We start from the raw sequence: 19456 nt of genomic DNA on the forward strand, positions 1-19456 counted from the left end.
TCTGGAGAAAACGAAAAGGTGACGTTTTAGATCAAGACCCTTCTTCAGACTGAGGGTCAGGAAGACACAAAATGACCGGGAGAGATTGGTAGTGATTGGTAGTGATGCTGGCTGAAGAAGTTGATAAAAATATGCAAATAGAAATTAAATAAAATATCAGGAGGGAGATAGAAATGTGAATGCTGGACAGCGAGACTTGAGACTGTAACGCCTCAAGAGCGAAAATTGTTGAATTTAACACAAAATCCAGAGGTCGAAAAAGAGGCTATCGGGTGATGAGTTGCTGTTCCTTGAGCTTTCATCATCCTTTGTTAGAACAGTATACGAGGCCAAAAACGAAGAGATCAGAGATCAGAAAGCGAGTGCACAATTAAACTGACAGGGGACTGGAAGTTCAGGGCCACCCTTGTGGGCTGAACGATGGTGTTCTACAAAGTGATTAATCAAATCCTGTCGCTCCATTTCTCCAACCAATTAAAGGACTTCCCTTTTGTTCTTCCTGCCTCTTCTAACTTTCTGCAACTAAAAACTTACTTCATTTCTGTTTTTCCCCCAATTCTAATGAAATGTCATTCACTTGAAACGTTAACTCTGTTTCGCTAACTACAGTTGCTGCTGACCTGCGGGGCCATTTTCTGCCATTTTCTGTCTTTATTACACCAATAAAGACAGTTAAATATTAACTGTATTTGGTAGTCAATTTTGAATGACAAAAATGACAGATGGAAACACAAGTTAGTTAAAAAGGGAAAAGATTTAGTGGTGCAATACAAGTGACCAGAAGTGAGCTTCCTATTGTAACCAGCTTCCTGTTATAACAAGGCCTAATAAGGAAGCTAGGTTTCATCACAAAAGCAAAGAGGTCCACTCTAGTTAAAGGCAGTGCTGGTTGAGAATAGGCCAACATGATTACAAAACAGTGAATACATGAGCAGCAGGTGTACATAAAATAACAAAGGGAACTGATAGAGCCAACTCTTTTTTATTAGGAAAATTAAGGAAAGATCGGAGAAAGTAATCCCCCAAAAAACCTGCAAAATGTGGTACAAACTAGTTCCCAATCATCTGAGAAGTCAAATTAATTGCAGAATTTAACCTCAGCTTGCATGAATACTGTGCATTTTATGTATCGAAATGCATGCACTGTAACGTGTTGTATTTTTTACTTTGCTAACCATGATATACTTTGATTACATTAGAGCGGTAAGTTCTACACTCTCATACTCGAACTGGAACACAATTTATTCAAAACAGTCAGCAGGGTTTAAAAGAAAACTTCAAACCAAAGTCTCAGCTTAATTTCCATACGGCACTCAAAAATAACAAACCAAGTTACACGTTTTCTCATCTGCAGAATTATGCTAGATTCAATTATTAACTTTGGAGCACATTTTTTATTTAATTAATTTTGTGCTTTCAAGTCAAGATAATTCTGAAAATATTCATAAATTTCTAACTACTGTCTGGTTCTTTTGCTGATCAAGCCATGATGGATCTCTTGTTGATAAAGAAGATCTCATTAAACTGCAGTTGTCCTGCCAATATATGTTGCCTCGAATGACTGCCATGTACATTACCCTAACAGGCAGTCTACAGAACAAAGTTACAATGGAAATACAAAACAATTAAAATCAATTGTATGTATTGTACAGTCAAATCAGAATATTCAAGGAACTTTGCAAAATAAGATCAAATGAAATAAATCAATATGACCAAAGGAGACTACAAGGAGAAATTTTCACAAAATATTTCCAATGATTGGTCTGCCTTGCACTACATTAGGTTAGTTTAGTTTGGAGATACTACGTTGAAACAGGCCCTTTGGCCCACTGAGTCCACACCGACCAGCGATCCTCATACAATAGCACTAACCTACACACCAGGGACAATTTACAATCTTTACTGAAGCCAATTAACCTATAAACCTGCACGTCTATGGGGTGTGTGGGGAAACTGGAGTACCTGGGGAAAACCCATGTGGTCTCGGGGAGAACATACAAACTCCGTACAGATAGCACCCTTAGCCGGGATCAAACCCGGGTCTCTGGCGCCGTAAGGCAACAACTCTACCACTGTGCCACAATGCCGCCACTAATTTATTGTTTCTCCTAATTCCTCACATAGTAAGTCGGGAGGGAGGTGGGGGTCAGGAGAGGGGGAGGGGGGAATAGGGGTGGGGAGGGGGGAATGGGGGTGGAGGCAGGGCTGGGGGAGTGGGGATGAGGGCAGGGGAGGGACAAGTGAGGGTGGGGTAGGGGGGATGGAGTGGGTCAGTGGGGGGGATAAGGAGGATTGAGTGGAGGGGGGGTTGAGGGTGCTACACCAATGCAGGAGAGACTTTGAGTCCAGGGCTCACTCAGTGACGACACCCTCTCCCCTTCCCTGTTCCCCCTTTACGAGGCATGGGCCCAACGGGTCCACTTGGTCTAGTATATATTACTGAAACTCTCTGTCCGTGTGTATGTGTGTTTGTGCACACCATAACTTTGGTGCTTCGCACAGCCAAAACGGTACACTGTAGCGCCACAATGTTTGCACCACATTACTCACCATTATCCTGGGCATATCATTGAAGTTACATTTTTAAAGCTACAGACATTTTAAAATTTAAAATTTCACTTTCTAACCCATTTCCTGAAACTCCTCAGCGTCTGACGTCACAATGCTCCACGTTCGACTTCATTTGCTCCTCACTCGCCAAAACAAGATGGCTGCCGGCAGCGGTACCGCCCGCCCGCCTGGCCTCAGTCGTTCCCTCGCCCCTCCCCCCTCTCACCTCGCCTCTCACCTCACCTCTGGACTCTCGCCTGTCGCACTCGCCTCTCGCCCGGCCCCGCCCCAGCAGAGACTCGCACGTCGGCAGTCAGCGTTGAACGCACGGGCACTGGTAAGTGCCTTTCGCAGCCAACGGCTCCACGGAGGGGAGTGGGCGTGGCGGCCGACTGGGTGCAGGGGAGGGTGGGGGTAGCGGTAGGGGTGGGGTAGGGGGGGAGTGGTGGTGGGGGGAGGAGGGGAAGAGTGGGGGTGGGGGGAGGAGAGGGAGAGTGGGGGTCGGAGGGGGAGAGTGGGGTTGGGGGTCAGAGGGGGAGATTGGGGGTGGGGGGAGGAGGGGGAGAGGGTCAGGGAGAGTGGGGGTGGGGAAGAGTGGGGGTGGGGAAGAGTGGGGGTGGGGGGAGGGGGTCGGGGAGAGTGAGGGTGGTGGAGGAGGGGGGAGGAGGGGGTGCGGGTAGGGGGCAGTGGGGGGGGCAGTGGGGGGAACAGTGGGGGTGGGGGGAAGGGAGGGCAGGAGAGAGTGGGGATGGGAGGAGGGGAGGGAGGTGGGGGTCAGGAGAGGGGGAGGGGGAATAGGGGTGGGGAGGAGGGAATGGGGATGGAGGCATGGCTGGGGGAGTGGGCAGGGGAGGGACACGTGGAGGTGGGGTAGGGGGGATGGAGGGTCAGTGGGGGAAGGAGGGGGGATAAGGGGGATTGAGTTGGGGGGTTGAGGGTGCTTCACCAATACAGGAGAGGCTTTGAATCCAGGGCTCACTCAGTGACGACACCCTCTCCCCTTCCCTGTTCCCCCTCTATGAGGAATGGGCCCAACGGGTCCACTTGGTCTAGTAAATACTAAAGCTTGGGTGGAGAAATCCAAAGCAAATTATAGTATCATCAAGTTTCGTTATCATCTCAAATTACATGAAGGAATCTCAGCAAGATGCATAATCTTTTCAGAATTTAAGATTAGAATCTCACCTTCTTTCAAAGTTTCCTTTGTTAAGCCTCTTCCATAACGTTGATCATATGTCACATAGCTATCAGATGAAAACTGGTAAACCTGGAGGAAAATTACAAATAGGATAAAATGCTGGCATTCACTTCATTTAACAGATCAGCTGGGGGCTGAAAATGCATTGACCATTTAAATAACCATTAAATTTTAAATAAAATGTGCACAGTGAATCTGCAGAAAATATTTCAATCCTCAAATGCACTGGAAAAAATCCATAAGCAAGAAATGTGATTGAGAAAAATAATATATTTATGAATCCTTCAATTTCAAATGGATAAACTTGGTTATGGCATCAGTTGAAGTGAACTTTATTTTGAATTAGATCCATTGCCTCACCACATAATGGGAACATTAAATGCTTTGGCAGATCACTAGGGGCTCATGTAACACACAGTGAATAACATTTAAACCAGTGGTACAAACACTTTAAGACACTAATATAAGAAAATAACTCTTCTGCTCTATTTCTCCAAAGTCACAGTTCTAGAAGATTGCAAACGATCATGCAAAACGTTATGGGATATTGAAATGCAAGTTTTAAAGCGAGGAGACTCAAGAAGGAACTTAAAAACAACTAAGAATTTGGGGACACAATGATAAAAAATGGATTAAAATAGGCTTGAAAGATTTCACATTATAAGAGCATCACTAACATGGGTTTATGATGAGAAATACGTTGTACAAAAGACTATTCAATGGGACGAGGAATTATGAAAAAGATTTGGAAAACAAATTTATTTGAGCCATTCTGCTTTAGTTAGCAGAGATGGTGACCATTCAACCCATCAAATCCATACCTCTTGGTTTACAACCCACATTCCCCCCACCATAACTCCTCAAAATCCTCACAATTTTTTTGCATTTTAACTAATTTGTCATTGAAGTTCATTAAATGAATATAATAAACATGACATGGAAGCAGAGCTAGGTCATTTTAGGCCCCTCATGCTTGCTTCACAGTTCATGGCTGCGCTTTTGTTGCACTGGTGCTACTTTCCTGCACTAATGTCAGATCCATCGATCCCCAAGTGAGTGACCTAATGTTTACCCACATTGTATTCTATCTGCCATGTTTGACTCATTTACTTACCTGGGTTGTACGTCCTTAAAGTTCTTTATATCCCACTCCAGTACCCAACTTTCTATCATCAGTAAATGTGCCTACACTAACTTGGTCCCTTCAACCAAATCTATATCAAACGCCTTATGAAGCCATGCATGCCAATCCACGCCAATGATTGTTGATGCCTTATGAAGCCATGCATGCCAATCCACGCCAATGATTGTTGATGCACACTCTTGGCATCTACCTGCAACTGGATTAACCCAATGATAATAGAAGAGTGAGAGGATGCGGCCCTTTGCACTGCTTCTACAGAAAATGGCCAAGTTATTTCAAAACATTATTGCCTACAAAAGACTGACTTGATTTGGCATCCGAACCTACAAAAGACTGACTTGAGTTAGTATTAATTTGCATGCTTTTCATTACTTTCTCAGTCAACGCGTGAACTGTTAATATTTTTTCTGCACTATAAATACGATTCAACATCCCAATTCTATCATTGAGTCCACTTTGATTTGATTATACAACAGACCACCCAAAATAGGAGGCAGAGGAACAGATCTGTAGACAAATCACAAAGGGTGCTGTAGCAGCAAGGAATGTCAACTTCCCCAAAGTTAATAGGGAAATATTACTTTTAAAGAGCATCCATGAGAGATTTTTTAACCAGTCTGTAAACAGTCCTGCTAGGGACGGGTTAATGCTGGATCTAATCTGAAGGAATGAAGCTAAGCAAGTGGATGAAGTGTCAGCAGGCGAGTTCTTGGGGAGGGCGACCCCATACTTGGTAGTTATGTATAAAGGTTCAGAAAGTAAATGTCATAAGTGAAGGATGGACAATTTTAATATTGTGAGGAGGACATAGCAAATGTAGACTTGGGGCAGTTACTTGCAAGTAAATCTACATTCAGTAACACTCTTTCAAAAGTGAAAATGAGAGAGTTCAATGCCAACATGTTCCCACATGTCATTGGAGCTGGTTATTTCGGGGAGGAACATGGTAATATGAAAATTATTATTATTATTAAAAAGGTTATAATATGTCTTAACAGGCTAATATTTCTTAATAGCTGGATAAATTCCCAGGGTTTGATGGAACCTATTCCCAGTCGCTGATATGGGGGCTGAGATGGGGCCCTGGCAGATATATTAAAATCAATGGCTAGCCACAGAGGACAAACCAGATGACTGGAAGACAGCAAGACATGTGGTACGTCTATTCAAGAGGTGCAGCAGGGATAAGCTACGTAATTATATGTCACGCAGTTTAACGTCCATGGTAGGAACGTTATTGGAAAAAACCTTTCCTGATTGATCAGGATAGTTAGCACTTGTTTTGGGAGAGATCGGGTCTAATTTATGTGAGATTTTTTTAAGAGATAACTAAATATATTGCTGAGTCCATTGCAGTTGATGTGGTTTCCATGGACTTCAGTACAGTCTTTGACAAGACAACCAGAATCTGCAGTTCCTTTCTACACATTATACCGCAACAGGTTTAATGCTGAAAAAGGTTTATTTGCCTGAAATGATTTGTGGATTCAATGGGAATGGATCGTACATCTAAATTAATTTAGGAAATCTGGGAAATAAGAAATAATCTTCCAAAAATAACTATCTTAGTGAATGCTTCATCCTAACTAACTCATCTTAATAATCTATCACATCTGAAAGATTTTATACTGCATAGGCCATCAGTAAACCTCTGTGAATTTCTCATGTGAAAAGATCTTTTGTATTGCAAATTAACTGTACACTCATAAAAGGAAGATCTGCTGTAGATAATTTTTTTATGAAGTTGGAATCTTTGTTTACAAAGTTTTTTCAAAATAAAAATTAATTACTGGCACAATCAAGTTGTTATCTAAATCACAAAAAGTTTGTAGATTTAAATGGCAACAGATATTTTATAATACAGTTGTGGCTTTGAGACAGTTAAAGATGATCAGAGTAGTATTTTTATCGTGACCAGACAATTGTTAGTAGATTCTCTAAAAATGTAATACTGCTGCTATTTGATACCGTATAACTTGTTTACAATATTTGCAAACAACTGCCCAGAAATTAAAATTTCAAATTAGTTACATTATAAAAGTAATAAATATTTGGTAATTCCACACTATAAATTGCAATTGACCGTCTCAGTAATGAAACATAGAAATTATAATTCAGTGCAACAGTGCGAATATATAATACAACCATTACTCAGATGCAAATGAAATAGCACAATCTATGACAGCTGCAAGAAGATTTTTTAATAGACTAAAAATATAGCCAGATCAGAGTTGTGATTTCTTATTGTGTGAACAACATTAGAGAAAGGGTGGTATAGCTGTGAGACGGACATATTTGAAAGACACTGCTGAAGCCTTGTGTTAACACAGACTACATCTTAGCATTCATTGATAAACAGGAACTACACATGCCAAGTGATGCATCTTCAGGGTTCGTGTGTACTGTAGCATTTTGGATTAGCATTACTTGTAAGTGGATATGTAGCAATCTTAACATACCTGTCAATTACTGGTCTGAATTGAAATTACCCATATATACAATAGTTTCCTGACTGCCTTTTTCCATAGGAAGATGTGACCTAGAGAAGGATGAAGCAGACTAACTGTCAAATATTACCTACATCTTTTGGGACCGAACCCAGATAATTTGCAGTAAACTGGTCTAGTTTCCAACCGAGTTTCTGCTGAAAGACAGGTTTCACAAACATTTGTAAAATTCAGAAACCATGGCGAATGTTATCTGCTCTGAATTTAATAGTTCTTGTACACCAACCAGTTGCAAAAGCAGAAGAAAAAGAAGTTGGCTCCTTTTAACTTACTTTTTTATCATAACTTCATAACCTATCATGAAACGACTGAGCCACACAGAACAAATAGGCCGAGATTGGATTAAAAGTCCCCATAGATTTACACATCACATGTGGCTGTTCGAATTGATCTTAATTACAGTGCCCTCCATAATGTTTGGGACACAGCAATGTCATGTAAATGAAAGTAGTCATGTTCAGTATTTTATTGCATATCCTTTGCATGCAATGACTGCTTGAAATCTGTGATTCATGGACATCACCAGTTGCTGAGTGTCTTCTCTGGTGATGCTCTGCCAGGCCAGCCATCTTTAGCTTATGCTTGTTTTGGGGGCTTGTCTCCTTCAGTTTTCTCATCAGCATATAAAAGGCAAGCTCAATTGGGTGATTTACTGGGCCATTCACGAATTGACCATTTTTTAGCTTTGAAAAACTCCTTTGTTGCTTTAACAGTATGTTTGGGATCATTGTCTTGCTGTAGAATGAACCTGCCAATGAGCTTTGAGGCATTTGTTTGAACTTGAGAAGATAGGATGTGTCTATACACTTCAGAATTCATTATGCTACTACCATCAGCAGTTGTATCATCAATGAAGATAAGTGAGCCAGTACCTTCAGCAGCCATGCATGCCCAGGCCATAACACCCCCACCACCGTGTTTCACAGATGAGGTGGTATGCTTTGGATCTTGGGCAGTTCCTTCTTTCCTCCATACTTTGCTCTTGCCATCACTCTGATATAAGTTAATCTTCGCCTCCTCTGCCCACAAGACCTTTATCCAGAACTGTGGTTGCTCTTTTAAGTACTTCTTGGCAAACTGTAACCTGGCCATCCTATTTTTGTGGCTAACCAGTGGTTTGCATCTTGCAGTTTAGCCTCTGTATTTCTGTTCATGAAATCTTCTGCGGACAGTGGTTACTGACAAATCCACACCTGACTCCTGAAGAGTGTTTCTGATCTGTCGAACAGGTGTTTGGGAATTTTTTTTTATTATAGAGAGAATTCTTCTATCATCAGCTGCGAAGGTCTTTCTTGGCCTGCCAGTCCCTTTGCGATTAGTACGCTCACCAGTGCTCTCTTTTTAATGATGTTCCAAACAGTTGATTTTGATAAGCCTAAGGTTTGGCTGATGTCTCGAACAGTTTTATTCTTGTTTCTCCGTCTCATAATGGCTTCTTTGACTTTCATTGGCACAACTTTGGTCCTCATGTGGATAAACAGCAATAAAAGTTTCCAAAGGTGATGGAAAGACTAGAGGAAATATGAGGTGCTGAGAGCTCTCTTATAGCTGCATTTAGGAGCCAATTAAACACACCTGAGCAATTACAAACACCTGTGAAGCCATGTGTCCCAAACATTATGTTGCCCTGAAATGGGGGGACTATGTATAAACACTGCTGTAATTTCTATATCGAGAAACCAAAATGTATAAAAATGGCCTTTAATAAAATCTGACAATGTGTACTTTAACCACATGTGATTTTTACTCTTACAAATCTCAATTTGTGAAGTACAGAGGCAAATAAATAAATTGTTGGTGTTTGTCCCAAACATTATGGAGGGCACTGTATAAATAAGGTGCGTTTTTTAAAGACTCATAAGAACTCTTCCTCGTTTTCCCATCATGCAGCTATGTAGGCAAAGGCTTTTCATCCACAAGGCACAAATCAGAAGTTTGATGTGATCTAGTCCATTTACCAAAACAAATGCAGTTCCAACAATATTCAAGAGGCTACTGGAGTCTTAAAAAGTGTTGTACAACTGGTGGATACATTAATCATGATCCCCCAGAATTCCCTACATTCTGAAATAATCCCAGCAGACTGGAACATCGTTAATAAAACTCAAAGGAAGATTAGAGAAAAACAAGGTTACTGCAGACTAAAAAAAAAGACACAAAGTGCTAGAGTAACTCAGCGGGTCAGACAGCATCTCTGGAGAACATGGATAGGTGATGTTTCGAGGCGGGACCCTTCTTCAGACTGCCAACGAGTTAGTCCAACATCCAATACTGGACAACTGTTGGGAGATGACAGAACTAATGCATGAAGCGCAATTAGGATGATTGGATGTATATTTACTAGAACTTAGAGCGAAAGGGGACTTCATTTAAATTTTGACGGAGCTGGCAGACAAGATACAGGAAAGATGTTCTTGATCGTGGAGAAGTCCAGAACTTGGGGGTTACAAAGGATGAGGTAAATCATTTAGAGTCAGTCATACAGTACAGAAACAGACCTATTGGCCTATCTCGTACATGCCGACCAACTGAGGTGGTCCCATTTGTTCATATTTGACCCATATCCCTCTAAACCTTTCCTATCCATGTACCTGCCAAGTTTATTTTTATTGTTGTTATAGTACCTACCTCAACAACATCCTCTGGCAGCTTGTTTCATATACATACCACCCTCTGTGTGAAAAAGTTGCCCATCAGGTTCCTATTAGATAACTTCTGCACTTTTTCCATCTTAACGACATTTGTCCTAATGCAGGGTGACCAAAACTGTACACATTACTTCAAGTGCAGCCTTACCAACATGTTGTACATCTACTACATAACATCCCAGCTTCTATATTCAATGCCCTGACTGAAGGCCAGCATGCCAGAAATCATCTTCACCACCCTGTGACACCACTTTCAGGGAACTACGTACTTGCTTCAGAGAACAATGCACTTGATGAGATTTAGAACTGATGAGAAGGAAATTCTTCACTCAAAGGGTGGTAAAGTGTGAAATTTTCTACCACAGAAGCTAGTTGAGTCTAGATCATTTAATATATTCAAAAAGGTGCTAGATGGCATTCTTATGGATACAGAAATCAATGGATAAGAGCGAAAGCAGGATCAGAAACAGGGTAATTGTGTATGATCAGCCATCATCATACTGAATGATAGAGAAGGCTTGAAGGGCCGAAAGGCATGCTCTACCTCTTATTTTTCTATGTTTCTAAGATTATAATAATGAATTAGTTGCAAAACATATAGAAATTCAATATGGGTCAACCATCATTTTGTTAAATTTATTAGTTCTTTGAAGATGTTGGTTGTGCACAATGAACAAAGGAGAACCAGCAGCTGTTGTGTATTTGTATTTCCAAAAGACTTTTAGTTTAGAGATACAGCGCGGAAACAGGCCCTTCGGCCCACCGGGTCCGCGCCGACCAGCGATCCCCGCACACTAACACTATCCTACACACACTAGGGACAATTTTTACATTTACCAAGCCAATTAACCTACAAACTTGTACGTCTTTGGAGTGTGGGAGGAAACCGAAGATCTCAGAGAAAACCCACGCAGGTCACGGGGAGAACATACAAACTCCGTATAGACAGAACCATAGTTGGGATCGAACCCGGGTCTCCGGCGCTGCATTCGCTGTAACGCAGCAACTCTACTGCTACGCCACCATGACCGCCCGGTAACGTTTTGGTAACGCAGTACATAAAAGGATTTGCACAAGATATGACATCTTGGCAATGAGGGTGATATTTAAGAATAGTAATGGCTGACTACCCAAAAACACAATCAGGGATAGATGGGGGCTTTTTGGGTTGGCTACTCATAAAAAGTGTTGTGCAACTATTTGCAATATTAAATGAATGAAGAGTGTACTAGGACTTTATTTCCAGCTAATACAAAAAATAGGTGGGGGAAAAAAAAGTTGATAGAGGAATAGAATCTGAAAAGATTATCGATTACGTCAGTGGGAAAATGTAGCCTTTGGAGTACAATTTGGTGAAAAGAGAGGAAAAATAGAAATACAGAGAGACTACAAATGGAGAGAGACTCCAGAATGCTGCTGTACAAATGAATCTGGCTGGTCTTCGTACTTGAAACTCAAAGTTCAACGTAATTAGGATAACAAATGGAATGTTGACATTTATTAGAAGAGATAGAGTGCAAAAGGCCCACTTTAATGAGGCCACATCCACAGTACTGTGTGGATAGTTTGTTCTCCTTATTTAAAGGGAGATATACTTGCATTGGATCAATTTCTTGGATGAATGGGTTTTCAAGGAATGATCTGGAAGAATGGGAGATATTTTTATTAAAACTTATGATTTTGAGGGTGCCGACTAAGTGAATGCTGAGATGATGTTTCCCTTGAACTGGGCTGGGTGGGGGGGGACGGGGGGGGGGACGTAATTTCACTTAGATTCTTACGTGGTGAATGGCTTGGATAGAGTGGATATGGAGAGGGTGTTTTCACTAGTGGGAGAGTCTAGGACTAGAGGTCATAGCCTCAAAATTAAAGGATGTTCCTTTAGGAAGGAGTTGAGGAGGAATTTATTTCGTCAGAGGGTGGTGAATCTGTGGAATTCTTTGCCACAGAAGGCTGATGAGGCCAAGTCAATGGATATTTTTATGGCAGAGATAGATAGGTTCTTGATTAGTACAGGTGTCATGGGTTATGGGGAGAAGGCAGGAGAATGGGGTTAGGAGGGAGAGATCGATCAGCCGTGATTGAATGGAAGATCCGACTTGATGGAGCGAATGCCCTAATTCTACTCCTATCACTTATGACTTACGACCTTATTATAGTGAATTTGATTACTGGGATTAGATTGGAAAAATTCACCATAATTGGATCAGCCTAACCTTACTAAATGATGGATAATTCACAAGGACAAATGGCCAATTTCTGGTCTTACATCATATGTTCCTATACCTGCTACTATTCAGAACAATGCAACGTGGCACACCATTCACCGTGGCACACCATTCACCTCCCCTGAAAATTCATTCCCTCCATCTCAGCCAAGACTATTTTGGTAGCACCTCCCAAAATCCTGATTCTACCACCAAAGTAGACATCAGGCATGTGAGCGAGGTAAAAAAAAAAGAGGAACAGAGCCGAGCGCTTGCACGAGGCATACAGCGGGGGTCAGAAATTGGAAAATGTTTGAAAATTTACACACAAAATTACCAGTTTCAAGGCTCTTTTAGTGCATTTCAAAGTAAAAATGAACATTACAAAATAATGTGAATGTCACTATATACTAATAACATTTTGAAGTAAATTCGCACATTAATTGATAATCAGCCCATAAAGGTGGTAATTGGCTTTTCTGCTGTGTTTTATATTTTAACCCCATCTTAATTAATTTAGTTATATAATCTTGCACTTAAATTTAATATTTACTCATTACAGTTCCACCACTGTTTTTCTGGCACTCTTGGTTCCAGAGTTTTGCTGGTTTATCCAGCCGGCCAAGGAATTGGGGATAGATGTTCTGGTTCCAGCTGGGCTGGAGTTCCGGTGCCCCGGCCGCAGGTTGCAAATTCAACCCACCGATCGGCCGTGGAAGTCCCGTTGAGGTCAGGATTGGCTGACTTTCCCAGCCTAGGTGCCACATTTTCGGGGAGACTTCCGGGGCGCGGGGGATTTCTCGCGGAACCCCTAGCGACTTCTAGCGGAACCCTAGTGTTCATTACAAGTCTATACATCGTTTCTTTTCCTTTTTTCTTTCTTTCTTTTTTTCGATATTATTTCTCCGTTGGTAAAGGTGATTTTGGCAAAGTGAAAAATACGGAAATCATGCAACAAATGCGGAAAATGGATTTTAAAACGCAGAAATCCGCGGAAACGTGGAAAATTCACATGGAAAATAAAGCAAGGGCCACAATCAATACAGATCCCAATCCAAATCACACAACGTGTAGGAGGGAACTGCAGATGCTGGTTTATACCAGTATAGACACAAAATGCTGGAGTAACTCAAGAGCGTCACGCTGCATCTCTGATGAAAAATAGGTGACGTTTCAGTTTGGAACTCGACTTCAGACTCAATCTGAAGAAAGGTTCCAACCTGAAACGTCACCTATTATTTTTCTCCAGAGATGCTGCCTGACCCGCTAAGTTACTCCAGCATTTTATGTCAAATCACACAACCTCCTGTCTTAAAGTGCATTGATATCGCTTCATTGTCTGGTCAAAATCATGCATCACCCTAATAAATAACACTGTAGCAGCACATTCACCGAAAGGGCTACTGAGGTTCAAAAGGCAGCCTACTGCCATGATTTCAAAGGTAATTAGGAATGGACAACAAATTCTGACTTTTCCAGTGGCACTTACATCCCATAAAATAAATTTTAAAGAATACATGAAACCAGAAACAACAGAGTTCCAGGAGTTAATATAGTGGTAAAAACACCAGGAAAAAAAGGCATACCTGCAAATAATAATTATAATAAACACCGTAAAATATTTTGATTCAAGGCTTGTTGAATCCAATGGTACGAACTTTCACTTCATTTTTATTTTAAGTGGATATTAAAATCACTTTTACTCAATAAAAAACAATATTGTTCGAAAAATTCTTCAAAATAAAGCAGTGTTTTGGAATGCAATCAGTTAGATCTACTGAAATTTTAATTGATGTAATTACATTACATTTTCAAATCCTGCCAATAGGCTACATCATCATATCATTACCAAAAAAACAATATTCTAATTGTAAGAATGGATTTATGTTCACCAACTCCAAATCTAGATTTTCAATCCATTTTTCAAAATACTAAATTTAAACAACAATATTCAAATACATTCATTCAATTGTGCATATACACAAATGCTGGAGTAATTCAAATATGCACATTTCCAGATGGTTATAGTTGATTCAAAGTGCAGTTTCATAAGTAGAAGCAAACTCTGTTTTTTTTTGTTGCGACTTTGAATTGGTACTCAAAACTGTCATCAACTGTCATCTGGTATCCTTGCTCATCATAGCCATCAAAAGATTACTTGTCAAATAATACAACTCCCAGGGAACTAACTCATTTGAGGGTTAATAATTCCTGAGTACTTTAGTTTTATCATATGCAGCAAACCATATGAAAGCATTTTTTTTAGGCAAATGCTGTGAAATATAAACGGATATTTAAAAAACAAATGCCAATTTAAATAAAGGGGATAAGCACAAAGTGCTAGAGGAACTCAGTTGGTTGGGCAGCATCTGTGACGGGAATGGACCGATGACATTTTGGGTCGGGACCCTTCATCAGACCCTGCAGTTTCTTGTGCCTCCATTAAATTATAGGGTATGTTAACATAGTAGTTAAGGAATCGGCAAAGCACCCAGAACTATACACTGTTGAACCCAGTACACAAAGCTGAGGAATTTAAATTCAAGTAATTAAATTAATCTGCAAGAAAGAGCTACTATTCATACAGATAACCATGAAACTACCAATTGACATAAAAACCTTTATGGTTCACTAATGTCCTTCATGAAAGAAATCTGTCATCCTTAGTCTTCCAGACCTAGTAATGTAGTTGCCTCTTAATTGTCCTCTGAGAGATAATTAGGGAATACTATTAAACACTGGTTTTCTCAGCAACATCCATCTCCATTGAATAATTGAAAAACTTACGTTGAGAATCTACCACAAAACTATGAATTAATTCCAGTAAATTGATCTTAGGTTGCTGATTATTTTTTTACTACTTTGCAAATTAGTATCAATCAACATTTTGTACCCTCACATTTCTAAAGTGGGGTGATTTGTAAAATTGAGACGCTATTTGTCTTAAAAGTGAATACTAAATTTTTCAAATGATACACAAACCAGAGTGGAAACTACATATAACTATGTGGTCATAATTATAGCACTCACTTTTGAACCTTATTCGAATAAGAGCCTGCCCTTCAAATTTCCCCCAAAGACTCAGAGAGCTGGACTCAACTTTAGTCACCAGCCTTTGCTGAATTAGAAGGCTCTTGACCTGAAATATCACCTATTCCTTTTCTCCAGAGATATTGCCTGACCAGCAGTTACTCAAGCTTTTTTGTGTCTATCTTCTGAGTATCAATAGGTTAAGGATAGAAGAACCTGCTACCTTTACATGTGATGAAACAAATCACATTCAAGTCTGACAAAAAAAAATGATGAAATTTCAATAGCTTGAATATTGCATGTTTCTTGTCACCCAAATGCAGGATAGATCTGACTGAACTGGAGAGAGGGCGGAGAAATTTTACACAGATGTTGCCAAAAATTTTAACAATGGGGAAAGTTATTGTGTTTTTTTGGAACAGAGGCGGCGAAGGGAAAATTAAGGGAAAGGCAATGTATAAAATCATGAGGCGCCTGGACAGAATAAATAAATGGATCTTCGTTGTTCTGTTTTGAGGTGGGTCAAAAACAAAGGGCATTGATCTAAAGCGATTAATAATATTAATAGAGGTACAAAAAGTCACCCAGATGAAATTGTCTATAATTTCTCTGCTTAAAATGATAGCATTGAAGTTGAAACTCTCATCACAGTTTTAAAGGGTACATTGGTACATACTTAAAGAACCATAATCTATAGATACAATCAACAGATACAATGGAGAATTTGGCCGTCTCCTACAACTCCAAGGATTTTGCATATCACATTAAATCTTACAATAAGAAATGGGAAACTATGAGAGAAAATGCATCCCTAGCAAGTTATTCCTGATTAGTACAGGTGTCAGGGGTTATGGAGAGAAGGCAGGAGAATGGGGTTGGGAGGGAAAGATAGATCAGCCATGATTGAATGGCGGAGTAGACTTGATGGCCTAATTCTGCTCCTAGAACTTATGAACTAAAAATATTTTAAATGATTACAACATCCTGAACAAGAAAATGCACTTGAGAAAAAAAGCAGAAAATACTGGAAACACTCGGCACATGTATTTGAAAATGCTGCCACATAATTCTGGATATAATGAGGCCCCAGGACTTCCAGATATTTGTTCTGCTATTTCTCAGGAAAAAAATGCTGATCAAAGACAGGCCAGAACCAGATGTTTATGCAATAAAAACTGTCGAATAAAACTAGCAGGCTGCATAGAAAGTCGATCCTTGACTGCTAATCGACAAGTTTTTAAACATTGCTAGAACAAAGCACCAGCAAAGCTGCAGATGTACACATTTATCGAAACATGCAAAATGTCACATTTCAGACAAATTATATTGCTCTCTCTGAAGAATGTGCTATGAATTGCCCTGTTGCCAATGGCTAACTTCTGAGAGTTCAGCAGACTCAAGAGTGAAAGCCAGCTACCAAAAATAAATATTGTATAGCTCTCTTCAAGAGCAAATGGCATGACTACTAGTCAGGTGTAACAAATGAGGCTGCATTATTTAAAATGAAATATACCATGGTTTAGAATTGTATTCCAACTATAATTCAAAATGCATACAAATGAATGTCCTTCTTTCATTCCATTCCCCATTATGAGTTTTGACAGGAGTCAGTATCACCTTTTAATGCCATCATTTGCGATTCTATACTGAACCTCATCAAACATGTAAACAAACTACAGAGCGGAAGTGCAGAACCTGGCGGACTGGTGCTCAGTTAACAACCTGTCCCTAAACACCTCCAAGACCAAGGAGACACTTTTGCTTTGTCTCTTAAAGTAAAAAAGAGGCGGCTGCAAAGTATTTTCTGAACAAAGTGTTTTGCAATCACTTGCTTTCTTAAACAGCAATGAAATTTCATGTCATTTGGAAAATCCCACTTCAGTATTGTCTTTTCAACTTAGTGAAAACATGACAGCTACAGCCCGATTCATTCCTCAGGTCAGGGCTTGGAATCGCGCAAATGCTGCTTCGGCAAGTGGCTTTCTTTCTGCTTCTCTCTGTACCGCTAATCCTACATCCCGTTAACTTCTTAAAGAAATTGGAATAGAACTTCAGTTCACCTGTCACAAATCAATGTAATAGACAGCAAAAATTGTGATGAAACGTAGTAAAACTAATCAGTCATTTGCCAGTGCGTGCTCTGAATAATGAATATTGGTTGATGTCGATTACGATTTTAACTTGTTTGTCACTTCCAGTTTTGTTGCATTGCTAAACTTACTTTTATTACAAAGGGTCTCGACCCGAAACGTCACCCATTCCTTCTTTCCTGAGATGTTGCCTGACCCGCTGAGTTACTCCAGCTTTTTGTGATACCTTTATTACAAATGAGATTGCTGCAGCATATTACCACAGTGACTGCCCTTTGGATGCAATTTCAGATCGATGAAAAGGAGTAACACCTTTAAGTAGCTCTATCAACAGCTTGTCTTCCATGGGAAATAAGAGTGAGCGAAGATTTAATAAATGAAAAGCAATCAAGACAGCTGAACAACCATTTAATATTTCAAACTTTTCACTAAGCACAAACTTGACAAGAGGGGGTTGAACAGTGTAGGTATCGCCTTGCTGCTGTTTCCTCTGGCAAAGATCAAATATTTCGTACTGAGATGAGGAGAAATTTCCTTACACAAAGGATTATACATGTTTGACGTTTTCTAGCTTTACCATATTTTAGACAATTTATGTGGTTGGGAAAGTGGATCGGAGGGTCAGGATCAGGACTGATCATACTGAATGCCAAAGTTGGTGCACAAAGACAAAAGATTACTATTGAATCTATTTCTTATGTTCTTATAGCAATCCTTGGCATCCAATAAACAATTATTTCAATACATTGAGACTCCTGCCATCTTACTTTTCCATAATCCTTCATTTCCTTCAAGACCTGCATATTTATAATGTTTTGCAGACGTTGATTTATACCAAAGATAGACACAAAGTGCTGGAGTAACTCAGCGGGGCAGGCAGCATCTCTGAAGAAAAAGGATGGGTGACATTTCGGGTTGGGACTCTTCTGCCTGACCAGCTGAGTTATTCCAGCACTTGTGTCCATCTTTTGTTTATAATGTTATTCACTCCTATGGCAGCAAGTTCCACATTCTCATCACTCCTTATGAAATCCCCATTTCATAAGGAGCATCAATCCTACATTGCTGACTTCTAATTGTGGCTCAAGAGCTGATCCTCATCATATCCCCTTTGCCACTGTGAAAAGAGACACAAGGGAGTGCAGATGCTAGAATTTTGAGCAAAAAGCAAACTTTTGGAGGAACTCAGAGGGTCAAGCAGCATCTATGGAAGGCATTGAACAGACGACGTTTAGGGTTGAGAAACTTTGTCAGTCTAAAGGTTGATTTTTTTCAACTCTGCATCGTTCCCCTCGACTCCCATGCTTTCCTATCTGCTTCACATCCAGTTTGCTATCCATTTCAGAAAAAAAGGCATTCCATATTAAGGACAAAATCCAGGGAAAAGGCTTTTGTGCAAATGCACCTTCGATGTTTCTGAATAATACTAAAGATTATTTTGGAAGGAAAGACTTAAAATCCCTTGAAAACAGAACATCAGGAGAGAGGATTCTAATCAAGGTATCCACAATGATAAGAGATGTAATCCTGATGCAGGGTTTCATCCCCGGACACCAACCATTTCTTTCCATCCACAGATCCTGCTTGAGCAGCTGAGTTCCTCCAGCAATTTTGTTTGTTGTTCCAGATTACAGCATCTACGGTCCCTTGCGTCTCCAACAGATTTGATCCTTTCCCAAAAGATTAAGGATGTTGAACTAAATTTTCAATAGATTTCCAGTAATTACAGAAAAAGAATGAGATTTACAAGGCACCTTCTACATTACTTTTGGAAAGAACCAGAGCACTTTAGACACAACAAACTATCTTTATGAAGTGACAGAGCCACAGTCTAGATACAATCAGTCATGATTTAACACTATGGCCAACAAGGGCTGAATAATTCGGCCCAGCTCCCTGATCAACAATTTCCACTTATTATTGAGCATCTTCAACGTAGCAAAAATCCCCAAAGCACTTTACCTTATCATTGGCAAACAGAAGCTTACACTCAACCACAAAAGTGCTGGGAAAATGCAAAATAATATGTTTTAAGGAGTCCCTCGTAGGAAGAAATAGGCTAAGAAGGGTTTAGCGTGAGAA

At 40.1% G+C, this 19456-nt stretch overlaps 1 protein-coding gene across 1 annotated transcript in view; it reads right to left on the reverse strand.

Annotated features, from left to right (window-relative positions):
- ipmkb (inositol polyphosphate multikinase b) overlaps positions 1 to 19456 on the reverse strand; it is a 77254-nt gene that overhangs the window by 18362 nt on the left and 39436 nt on the right. The window contains exon 5 of the mRNA XM_078413194.1: positions 3736 to 3817. Within this exon, the coding sequence (XP_078269320.1) occupies positions 3736 to 3817 (82 nt within the window). The remainder of the gene's footprint in view (positions 1 to 3735; positions 3818 to 19456) is intronic.

The sequence above is a fragment of the Rhinoraja longicauda genome, chromosome 16 (assembly GCF_053455715.1).
Source record: "Rhinoraja longicauda isolate Sanriku21f chromosome 16, sRhiLon1.1, whole genome shotgun sequence".
NCBI classification, from domain to species: Eukaryota; Metazoa; Chordata; class Chondrichthyes; order Rajiformes; family Arhynchobatidae; genus Rhinoraja; species Rhinoraja longicauda.